The 12,812-nt window shown below is 42.5% G+C and overlaps 1 protein-coding gene across 5 annotated transcripts in view; it reads right to left on the reverse strand.

Annotated features, from left to right (window-relative positions):
- HDAC9 (histone deacetylase 9) overlaps nucleotides 1–12,812 on the reverse strand; it is a 468,252-nt gene that overhangs the window by 389,511 nt on the left and 65,929 nt on the right. For all 5 annotated transcript variants that reach the window (XM_083189144.1, XM_083189143.1, XM_083189142.1 and 2 more), the window contains exon 3: nucleotides 972–1,010. In XM_083189144.1, the coding sequence (XP_083045270.1) occupies nucleotides 972–1,010 (39 nt within the window). The remainder of the gene's footprint in view (nucleotides 1–971; nucleotides 1,011–12,812) is intronic.

Genomic DNA, 12,812 nt, shown 5'->3' on the forward strand with positions numbered 1-12,812 from the left:
GCCCGCATGCATCCGCACATAGGAGATATCGTTCGATGGTTACTCACCATGCCCACAAAAACTCTGGGTGGACCCAGCGACCGCCCCCTGCCTGTCACTAGGGGCGGATTGGCCCACCGGGAAACCGGGCCATTTTCCGGTGGGCCGGTCCAGATTTGGCCGCTGTCCTCCCTGGCTGGGCCGCCGACCATGCTATCGTGCTGGAGAGATTACATCATCCTATGGGGAAGATACTTGCGCCCATATTTGTTTTGGGCAATGCCGCTGCCTATCTTAATAATGAGGCTGCGGCTGGTCGCTCTTGGGTGATGTCACTACGTCACCCGTGACTGAGCGGCCTCCGTGGCGGTGCAGGAAGCGGCCTGGACGGAAGCGGCCTGGTCAGTGTCCAATCCGCCCCTGCCTGTCACTCATTTTTCGAATGCCCCGGCGAGTGTACAACTCGCCGATGGTGTTCGTTCTGGTGATTGTGCACACCCCCACTATCTGAATCGGCCCCTTAGTGTGATAAAAGTTTTTTTTCTGCTTTTTACCCTGTTTCCTACTTTATTTAAGAATTTTTTTTCCCTGTATATTTTCTATAATAACCATATTACAGTAACGTTATAGGTCACAATACATTCATGTTTTATAATACTTTCTATTGTCTTTCTAATCATCCTCCACCAAACTACATGACGCAACCAGTAAACGATTTTAATTAGTGCCATACATCATCATTTTATTGTAATTAACATGGAATGGGAGGCTGCAGAGGGAACCAGCTATGATTTCATTAATTCATGCTATGAAAACTACTTAAACTTTGTTCTCGCTGCACTCTCACATCAGCTTCCCTCATGGAAGTCACAATGAGAGAGCTTCCAGCTGGCTTAGTGCAGAGCAGCACAACTGGCGAAGACATATTGTACGGTAAGTCTATGTATAACAATGGGACAACGCTATGGAAAGGAATTCATCTCAGTACTCACTTATAGCTTCTTCCAGGAATGTAGGCACCAGAACTTTCCCTGCGGACAGATACAAATTACAGCTACGTTAATAGACTGATAAATCACTGACATTTAGACAACATCAGACTGCATGTAGTAGTGTTATTTATGTTTGACAAATTAGAGTATGACCAATACATTGAAAGGGAGACTAATGGGGCCTACAAAAGGGGAGATATGGGAGGGCAGCTGGCATCCGGCTATGTTAGATGTCCGCCACCCACACATGCGTCACAGCTGGATTACCATATGTACGCCCAGTGGTTTCAAGGGAAAACCCATGAAACGTGGGATGTACGCATGAAGGGACCCTTCAGGCCCCTCTCCACCCCCTGCTTGGATAATTCCGACCGATCGTTTTCTGTACGGAATTCACGCCGTATTTGGACGTGCGTGACATTCGCACATGCGCAGAAACACCTCTGCACATGCGCAAACACAATACATCGGCCATACGACTGAACACGCAGCCGTCCGACTCAATCAGAATAAGGGCCACAGAGTGATGGCCCCCACACACAGAGCGATGTAGGGGCATTGTCTAAGCGATCTAGTCAGATTGCTTAGACCATGCCCAGAAATCGCCACATGTGTAGGCCCCATAATAGCTTGTAGACTAATATTCCATATATAAATAAGGATTATTTTCATTGTAAGAGCAATGGCTGCAGTTTATGAGGTATGTCACATGTCCTCACTGAGAAGACAAATGTTTTTTTGGGGGGAAAAACACCGACACCATATTAAACTGGTTCATGGTATTATTTTGTGCTGGTGTATCAAACTCTGCATTCTTACCCTACCTCAGAAAAGGGTTTGGACACTAAATGTCCCTAGAGGTCACCTGGAGAGCTGTTGGATTGCTTAGCTGCAGTTTAGGTGATTTGGGGTGTCACGCCCAACTATATAGACAGGTGAAAGAAAAGAGGTTTTTAAACTGCGCTACATCTATAAACATGCAACAGGTGTGGTATTAGTATGAAAACGTAATTTATTAAAAATAAGAAGCAATTTCATAAAAATAGTAATATAAGATGTGTATGTGCTTGGTACCATTAAAAAGTCAATGACATGGATATATCACCCAATATTCCAATAGGGTTCCTGCTGAGTGTCCGTTCCTATGGTGCTTTCCTTGTGGGTCCCAAACTGTAAAAGCCGATTCTGTAAACAGGGAGGACTTTAGGGAGAGACAACGGGAACTTTAGGGAACGCCTGATGACGGAAGGTCCCGCTTTGTAAGTGCTGGCTTAGTTGGGTCCTGATGTTTGAACGGCTGTTGGGATAGAGGGAAAGCTGGTCCGGTCACAAATATTGAAGGCAGGTGTGTGGTCCAAATGGGTGGGTGTCCGTGTGGGGAGTCACCGATGCGTTTCGCTTTGCAGCTTTTTCAAGGTGATACGTATAGTACTTTGTACCAGTTTTTATACCAAAAAATAATGACACAAATGATGAACACCTGTTGCATGTTAATTGCTAAGCTTTGCTAGTTTTTCATAATAGTTATAGGCTAATAACTTTTTGAATAGGAGACAAAATTATATCTATTTATATGAATTTTATTGTAAAACGAGTATTTAAAAGGCAAAAAAATCATAAATAGATATTCAGTTTCCGGATAAAATTAATTCAGGTAGTGGGAGGGGGATGGTTAGATTTAGGCTGCGGTGATGGAGAGTTAGAGGGGGCAGGGGGAAGGTAAGGCGGTGCCGGTGTTCTGAACACCAGCATCCCCCCCGCCAGTCATCCGTATGCATTCCCATGTGCTATATATATGCAGAGTGACAGTAGAGGATGAAAGATGAAACATTATTTGCTTTGCAGGAAACTGCTTTTTTTTTTTTTTACTAAAAATATATTCTACTTTACCAGCAGCCACTGAGCTTCTCCGAAATGTTTCAAATTTCAAAGTTTTTATTTTTGTCCTTAGGCAAAAATATAATATATATATATATATATATATATATATATATATATATATATATCCATCCGTTTTGGATAGCACTCTCCACCTTTTAAGCACACCAGCCGGGGTGTCAGTCCAGAAGCCCTAATCCAATAGGTGCTTCAGATAATATGGCAAGACAGTTCGAAAACAGACGCACTCACCGGTCTTCTTTTTCTCTGCACTTTTAATCACAACGTGAATAATTCATCAAAACATGACAGTGGGTATGGTCAACGTTTCGGTCCCTCCAAGACCTTTGTCAAGACCCCTTCTCCTGTCTCCATCAGGAGAAGACCGGTGAGTGCGTCTGTTTTCGAACTGTCTTGCCATATATATATATATATATATATATATATATATATATATATATATATATATATATATATATATATATATATATATATATATATATATATATACAATCTGGCCTTCGTATTGCGCTAAAGGATTTATAATCATCTGCTACTCCGATAAGGCTCCCCTGTTAGTGAGAGTCTAACAACAAAGATACACGAAAAATAATTTATCGGAGAGCGCTAGACCTAGTACCACCTAGTCAATCATACACTGGTTATTGAATGAAACACCAATCACATTTAATATGACAATTCTTTGTCCCCTTCCAGAATGATACGTGAGATTCGTTCAAGATCAAAGTCCTTTATTAAAACCCAACACGTTTCGTCAGAACGACTTCATCAGGGGTGTGACTAAAAGTGGTACAGAAAGAAAAACAGGGGGCGTACTTTAAGTATTACAGTACATAGTGTCCATAGTAATACAGAAACGTACAAACAATTTACAGTACTTAGTATCCATAGTATACTATTTACAGGAATTTACAGGAACTGGAGGCTTTTTGCCAAGAAGAATGGGCAGCTTTACCATCTGAGAAAATAAAGAGCCTCATCCACAACTACCACAAAAGACTTTAAGCTGTCATTGATGTTAAAGGGGGCAAGACAGAGTATTAAGAACTGGGGTATATAAACTTTTGCTCAGGGCCATTTGGGTAGTTTCTGTTGTCATTATGATTTTAAAAGAGTAAACACATTTGTTTGACAATAAATGGCTTCACCCAACCACTAACCATGAGTGAAAGAAAAGTTTGTGAGTTATCATTCATATTCTCTGACAAATGGCCAGAGAATCACAGATTCTGCTAGGGTATGTAAACTAATGAGCACAACTGCATACATAATATATATATATATATATATATATATATATATATATATATATATATATATATATATATCGATAGATAGATAGATAGATAGATAGATAGATAGATAGATATAGAGAGAGAGAGATTACAGAGAGTCCGACATTTACAATAATAAGTCTGAATATTAAAATAAAATTATGCAAATAACCTCACAGTGCATTGTAAATGTATCATATAAGTGCTAAGAGAATATTTAGATTAATGTTAAATAAATGTAAATATCTGATTTCTCACCTCATTTACAGATCTTATGCTAATATTATTCCTGAATGTACCAACATTTTATATAAAAGCATTTAACAATATATGTTACTATATAAAAGACAACAAGAAGTTAATGAGCGCTATATTAACCCTAGGTATACGGGGTTCCAGCTGCTAACTCTGTGGGATAACCAATCCCTTGTTTCTAACATGTTGTATGTGACTGAATACAGTGGACAATACATTGGCTTTTAAACCAGAGACAAGGAAACCCCCCTGATTCCTGATTTTTCAAGTCTATTTTAAATTTATTTTTATTTTTTAATAATATTGTTGTTGTATCGGCCGGTACATTTAAATTATATTTATATCTATTGTTTCTTATATGTATGTCCTATTAATTAATTACTATAAATGTTTTATTAACCATATTTCATTTGACTGGCTCTTATCATTAATATATATTTTATTTATTTATATATAATTTTTTCTGAATATTACACGTACCGGTTCCCAGCGCTACTTCTATTGTATCTTATTATATAAAAGCCTGGTTAATCTAGCTGCAATGTAGAGATTACATCTTAAATTATTTGGAATAATTGTTTATTAGAAAAGTTTTTTGGTGTCATTTCGGACACCACAGCTAAGCACCAATCTCCTAGATTGCAGAAATTGAATTGTTTTCCTATTGTCTTCACTTAAAACAATGGGCCTTGTTGTGGTTCACTTGTAAAATCTAATTCTCTCTCTAATGGACAAAACCATGTGCAATGCAGGGGGGTGGGGGTGCAGATGTAACATGTACAGAGAGAGTTCAATTTTCTGTGTTATTTTGTGTCTGTGCAGGGTAAATACCGGCTGCTTTATTTTTACACTGCAATATAGTTATCAGTTTGAAGTACAAACCCCACCCAAATCTAACTCTCTTTTCCTGCACTGCAGTGCACATGGTTTTGTCTATTAGAGAGAGAATTTGCTTTTGCAAGTGAATCAGAATCAGGCCCAATGTCCATGCATGGGTATGGTTGCCTTTATAGGCACAGGCGTGCGCGGCACATTTTAATAGGGTGTGTGCTGCAGGTGGTGCTTGTCTAAAACTGATTATTGGGTGTGTCAAGCATCTCCGGATGGGTTTGTCTAGCACGATTATACAATCAGTGTATGTACACGTTATGCCATGCAGAGCACCCTTATACTGTAAATGCGTTACGCAAGGCAGAGCTCCCTTATACTGTAAATGCGTTACGCAAAGCAGAGCTCCCTCATACACATGCTACGCCAGACAGAGCCCCCGTCACAGGCGTTATGCCATACACATTTATGTGCCTGTGGAGATGCAGGGGGCAAGCGGGCATGGCAAACTACATGTTCCCCATCCCGCTCAGCACCCCAAAAGTTTCAACATGACTGACGCTGCTGGCATTTCGGGTGAGCATTGGCCCCCTTCTCTGGGCATATCGAAGCCATTGGGTGCCTCCTGGGATGGCTGAATCTATGGATGTAGCAGTGGATCACAGAAGCCATTAGCAGACACCTATTCGCACATGAGAACTGTGTGAATAGTGTATACCATAATCCTACATTTAGAAGAAACTCCAGGAGCGGAGCATTGTGCCCCTCCTGGAGAGGGTCATGTTGAGAGGTATGCTTTGAGTGCCAACGTTGCTGTGAACGATTATCCAAATATCTGCTGAAAATGCCTGCCTCGCTCACAGCGACTGTTCTTTGAGGATATATAAATACAACTACAGCCAGGTCAATTCATTGAAGTTTAAATAAATATTGCACCCAAAAAAAGAACAGTTGCAGCCACTTTAGCACTCAAAGGGTTAGAAAAACTAAATACACCCCAAATGTCCACATTATTTTGTGCTTTCCCATATAAACCTCTTTCAGCCGTCCATAATATTCTGTTATGCTGACATTACCACCACGCTACTTTGGATGTGAGATCCTGAAAAATAAACCTACAGAAGTAAAAATAGATGGTTGATAGTTTTAAGACACTGTTTAATCTAAACCAGCTGGGAGCTGTCTAGAAAACGTGTGTTACATAATCCAGATGGCTGCGGCCCTTTTTTCCTGCAGCCGACACGTAAGTTAGATAACAGTTACAGCTGCACAAATGTATGTAACAATTTATAGTAATTGCTAAATAGTTCTGAGCAAAGCAACTATATAACATTAATGCAAATGTCTGGGATGCATATTATCAAGTGAACAGAACTACACTGGGGAAATTCTTACATATGGTGATAGTTCTGTAAGCGCATAGAGAACGTCATATATTTCACTTCTATACATTTGTTTATTAACGTGTCATTTTTCTGCATGCCCAGAGGTCAAAGGTTAAATACTAATTAAGAAAACGTGAGCGAATGATGCATAGTAATCAGCATTATTCATCATCATCATCAACAAATCAGTCAAAAGTATAAATCCTGCTTTTAGAGAGAAAATAAAGGAACATTTTAAAGATTATAACATTAAGGACTTTTAATAGTGCAATTGCTCGGCTTAAAAGAGCTAGTTATTGTTAAGGTGTGTACACACGGCAGGATATGCCGTGAGATGCGAGTCCCGATACGATCAGATCATATCGGGACTCGCATCGCACGGCCTGCATGCAGAGGGACAATTTAGACTATATAGTGCAGATCTGCACTATATAGTCTTGGCTGCCCTCTCTATTTCACTGCCGATTTGTGTTCACACTAAAAAAGCATGCGATCTGCATGCCATATGGCTTCCAATGTTCACTATATCGGCAACATCAGAAGCCATATCGCCCCATGTGTACACACTATTAGACACACAAGTAATGATAATACTGTACAGTAGGGCCAATGGCCAGGTGGGCCGAATTGGATTCCCGCTTTCTGCTGTCGGCGGCTGGGACTCTCGTCACTTTAACGGCGCTGGCCACGGCTTTATGGATAAGGCCGCGGCTTCGGGAAAATGCATGCCAGCCTCCTGCACTGAGGACCTGTTTAGACGTCCGCTACAAGGCTCAAGGCTGTGTCAGCCCCTCCATCCTCTCCCCTCCCCCTCGCTCATTTGAATCAGGTCCGTCCGGCTTCCTCCGTCCTCTCACCTCCCCCTCGATCCCGCTGCATCCGGTGTCCTTGAGGTTTGGCTCGCTCATCCCGCTGCTCACGGATGTGATAGGCTCCCCCCCCTCCATGCTGTGCCGCAGGTCGCAAAGAAGAGTAGGGATGTTGGAAAAGTGAAGGTTCACAGCAATGGTAGAGGGGTACTGGCCGCAGCTCCAATGTTACTGTTATTTGGGCTGAGGTGGGAGAAGGCACAAATGAATTGGAGCAGCTGTGAGAGGAGCGTTACCAGTGCTGTGAGGGCAGAGGAGCGTTATCAGTGCTGTGAGGGCAGAGGAGCGTTACCAGTGCTGTGAGAACAGAGGAGCATTACCAACAGAGCCAGCCTATTCTGAAGGTGTGTTGTGAAAACATAAAATGTAATGTTCTCAGGAGTTTTTACTGATGCCCTTTGTTGTGCAGGGGGAGTAGCCTGTGGTGTTCTGTTATTGTGCAGGGGGAGCAGCCTGTTGTGTCCTGTTATTATACACTGGGAGCAGCCTGTTGAGTCCAGATTGTTTTATATTCTGTAATGGGCATTATGGTGGGTTCCATAATGTGTAATGGGCGTTACGATGTGTTCCATAATGTGTAATGCCTCCTTTCCATGAGACCATGCCCCCTTTTTGGTTTATATACTGTAGGGCTCACTGCACTGGGATTGGACACTGGAGTCATGTGAGAAGTCTCTGGATGCAATAGTATCATATGAAATCAGGCAAGATGGCTGCATCCATGCAGCAGGAACATTATTCTGAAGTTGAATAAACAGGAACATACTGAGATAACTGGCCTGTAAAGAAATGCTAGTCAGTGAATCTATAGCGCTGGGTGAGTTAAGATGGTCAGAGAACCTGCAGTGTGACACAATCATTTGTATACAGTATATCGACAAAGATGCCAATATAGACTTCTGACAATGGTGTGGGTCGGGGCGTGCCATTGATTGCTTCCTGCAGAACTCATGCTTGCAGGGCCAGATTAACAATGGAGCTGATGGAACTGCAGCTCCAGGCCTTCATATAAAAATAGACCCAAATGGCCAAATGGTTGGCCATAATTCATAGGTATAAAAGATGCACATTTATGTATATATTTAGGGAGACATTGGGGCGTATGATACATGGGTACTACATGTCTATATAGCATTGGCCTCCCCTCCCCCCACTTCTCATAATAGGCCCTTGAACATTTTCAGCTTCAGGCCCATGCAGACCATAATCTGGGCCTGCATGCTTGGTGAGGGCTGCCGAGAGGTATGCCGGGTCCCAGTAAAATTTGGGGCGTGGCCTAATCATGGGAGGCGAGCCCATCTCCTGTGATTAGGCCACACCCCCAAAATGTTTAGGGGTTTAGAGTGTTTGATAACCCCCTAAACATTTTGCAGGAGTTGAGCACGCCTCCCATGATTAGGCCACGCCCAAAATTTTACTGGGACCAGGCATACCTCTCGGCAGCCCTGACCTCTCAGTAGCCCCTCCAGCAAGCCCGGGCCCGGGTAATTAGTACCCGCTCCTCCCCCCCTCTTGGCGGCCCTGTGCTTGCCACTCCTTACTATTGGGGTAAATGGTGGATACCCAAAAGCATGTAAGCTGCTGTCTGTCCTGTATGTATGAAATAAATACACATATTTCAGATTTTCTATTTTAAAGTTCTCAGTATATTAGTACATTAGGTTGTAAATTACTTATGTATTATTGCTATAATTATAATTCTTATTGCTATTAGTTTCTGAATGGAAACAGGGTGAAAGTGAATGCTATATTAAAAGTAATATTACATGCAGCATGATTATACTGACTGTATTATGGACATACTGAATTTAACATAAAGGCATATGTACTATTGCCCATTGTTTTGTAGTCTCCGCATTACTGAAATGTGTGGCTAAGAGCCTTTTCTATTTTTCTCTGAAACTTTTGCAAATAATAACCACTTAAATGTTTTCCGTAAATCCATTTTAGAGGAAATAGTTATTATGTCCCTAACTAAATAACCAGCAGAAAACACGATTGCGATGGAACAGCCCCTATTAGAAGAAAGCCATTTGAGGCAACAATAAGGATAACGCAAGCTATTATTGGAATAATGAATCACATACTTCCTGTAAGAAAAGAGCCTTGTCAATTACCTTGGTGCATTTTTATTTTATTAGTAAATTGCAATTCTGAGTAAATATATGCTAATGAACAAATACTTATATTTTACAGTGTAATTGGACATATCCCAGTGGTTCCCAAACATTTTGAACTACGAATCTGAATTTTTTCCCCCGGAACACTGCTAAGGCAAAAGCTTCTCATTTGGGAAACTCAGGAAAAATATCAAATTGTGTTACTATCTCATCCTTAAAGACAGTGATGTGGTGATGGGCAGGATTCACTTCTGTTTGTCCACAATTTGCACATTGGTCATAAATACTTTGAATTGGTTATGGACCACCCACCAATGACACCTATGGAAGGACCACCTACCCATGACACCTTTGCAAGGCACCCAAGCCACCCCAGGGTGCCAATGTACACAGTTTGGGAACCACTGACATAGCCATTTATATTTTAGAAATCTGTGAGATTGACCAGTTTCTCTACGACAGCAAGTTACACACTGTATGGGGTCTGTTATGCCCACAAGGAATTTTGGGTTACTTAACCAGGGGATACTGCAGTGGATATCAGATATTTAGGTCCTTATCCTGGTTCACTTGCAAAGGCAAATTCCTTCTCAAATGGACAAAACCATGTGCACTGCAGGCGGGCAGATATAGCATGTGAGAGAATTAGAATTGGGTGGGGTTTTACTTCAAAGAGAGATCTACATCGCAGTGTAAAAATAAAGCAGTCAGTATTTTCTCTGCACAGAAACAAAATAACTCACCCAAATATAATTCTCTCTGCACATGTTACATCTGCCCCACCTGCAGTGCACATGGTTTTGTCTATTTGAGAAGGAATTTGCCTTTGCAAGTGAACCAGAATAAGGGCCTTACACTCACAAATGCAGATCACATAGATTTCTATGGGGACTAAAACATTTCTCCATTGACCAAGCTCTCAAAAACTTCACTTTTAAGAGGTTGGCCCCTTTATTTAACTCCTTATTTTTATGGTGATAACCCATTGTAGTCTATGGACTGCGTGCTCATGCGTATGGTACACAGTGCATATGCATGAGTCATTCGCCCAAGGGCAGTGAGCAAAGGCTAGCCTTCACTTGCTGCTCCCCAGGTGATTGACACCCTGTGGGCAATTGGGGCAGGACATTAAGAGGAAGGGCCACTGACATCATCAGCGGCCTCATTCTCCCCACGGCTTTCCCAGCGCCGAGTGAGTTCTGGATCACTCAGCGCTGCGAGCAGGGGGATAATTATCTGTTGGTGAATGATTTTCCCACTTTATGCATGAATGCGTACGCGTTGGCAGCCGTACACAGGCGTGGGGGGGGGATGCATTAGACAGAGCGGCAGCTACTTGCTCACTGGGCTCTGAGCTTTTGCAGCCCAGCGTGCAGTTCTGAATCGAGCTCTAAGTTTCCACATGTTTTTCTGGAACGGGATCGTAATAGTTTAGAAAAAAGTGATCATGTAAGTGATCTCATTACTTTTAGGGGGTCATGCTGGTTTAATCGGTCCCACGCGCCTTCGCACGGGGGACTGATTTTTCACGACTGTGCAGGTGCATAGTCAGCTGCTGTGTGCGAGCCACCATGACGAATAGATCATCTGCCGGGTGCTTGTACACAACAGTGTGGGTGGGGGGCATGGGCGTGTGAGTGGGGGGGGTGGGAGCCATGCAGGTGGAGGGCGGCATCTGGTGGACTTGCAAGGCTGCAAAACTCGCAGTCTTGCGAGTCAACCAGAATAAACTCCTTAGTCTTAAGGCATAGCCCCCAAAAAAGCATAACCACCATATGCGGAAAAGAAGAACTTTTTTTTTCCTGGGCTTTACCATAAAATTCTGTGCGACCTCCCAAACAGTAGGAATGAACTGATAACTGCATTTGTAGGCCGATCCCTTCTCTGGGACCAGTATTTTGCAGCCATGAATTGTTCGGATCCTCCCCAAATTCTCTCTACCCTCTGAGGAATATATAATTGTATACAGTACCTGTGGATGGCGCAAATGCAGCCCGAAATATGGGTATGGATCATTGGGTCGGCCTAAAGATGGTCGACAGTCATTAGGTCGACACCGTTGGGTCGACATACTGCAAGGTCGACGGGGGGTCTAGGTCGACATTGGACAATGTCGACATGACATTAGGCCAAAATAAAACAAACAATGAGTTGGGTACGCCCATCATCTTCATTCACAGGTGCACTTTTTAGTCATACGTTTTAGGGATGAGGCTGGGTGCAGGGCTGGGGAACATGTATGTTGGGGAAAGTGCAGGGTAGATGCAGTGACCCGCAGCAGGTGGGGGCAGTTGGGAATCCCCCCTGTTGTCCATGAATAGATGCAGTGCGCATACACACAGCATCTATTCTTACAGGGGGGCTGGCCAGCAGCTTACAGAGCTGCTGGACATGCCCCACAGCGGCGAAAAATGGCAGCATGGCCTTGCAGCAGCGCCGAGAGTATAGACCATGCCTCCTTTTGACAGGCCACGCCCCAAAACAAGTTGCTCTGTCCCTCACCGATGTCCTCAAATGTTGGGAGGTATGTGGTAATGCTGCTGTATTTGATGTTAACAGATGTAACTTGTGTATACAGTATATACATATAGATTCACATGGAAAACTGAAGTGTTTCTCAGTGCTCATTCAAAGTACAGTGTTGCTTGCTGAAAGCATGTGACATGTGCAGGATGTAAACATTTCCTTAATGACCTTGCAGTTCTAATGAGGAAAAACAAACAACAAAGCCCATATCCATTTCCCCCCAGTGGATCTTGGCAGTTTTTTTTTTTTTTGCAGTGGGAATTAGTCGTTTAGAAAAGCCGTCTCCCGGGGTGACACACAGTTGTTTTCTAAGTGGAATTGTTGTGGTGGAAGGCTTTGTTACCACACAGGGGCCCTCACTCACTGCATCATTCATTATATAGAAGATATACATTTCTGCCGGGAGAGAAACAAGAGTGATATATGCCGCTAGACCAATCATATTCATAAATAATCCCCCGGACACATATTAAATTGTTTAAAATACTAAATGATTGCGCGCCATAGAACATATTAATCTATTAGACCCTGCTCCTCTGTAGCACTGAAATATAACCCCCCCCCCCAAAAAAAAAAAAACTAAGGAAATTTAGTAAGCACAATATAATGTCAAATATTCTATATGTTCATATGTCAGTACTTGCTGGCACTAGAAGTGACACAACAGGTTGCACTATATATTTAC

This window comes from Crinia signifera, chromosome 5, assembly GCF_055691185.1.
Source record: "Crinia signifera chromosome 5, ASM5569118v1, whole genome shotgun sequence".
Classification (NCBI taxonomy): domain Eukaryota; kingdom Metazoa; phylum Chordata; class Amphibia; order Anura; family Myobatrachidae; genus Crinia; species Crinia signifera.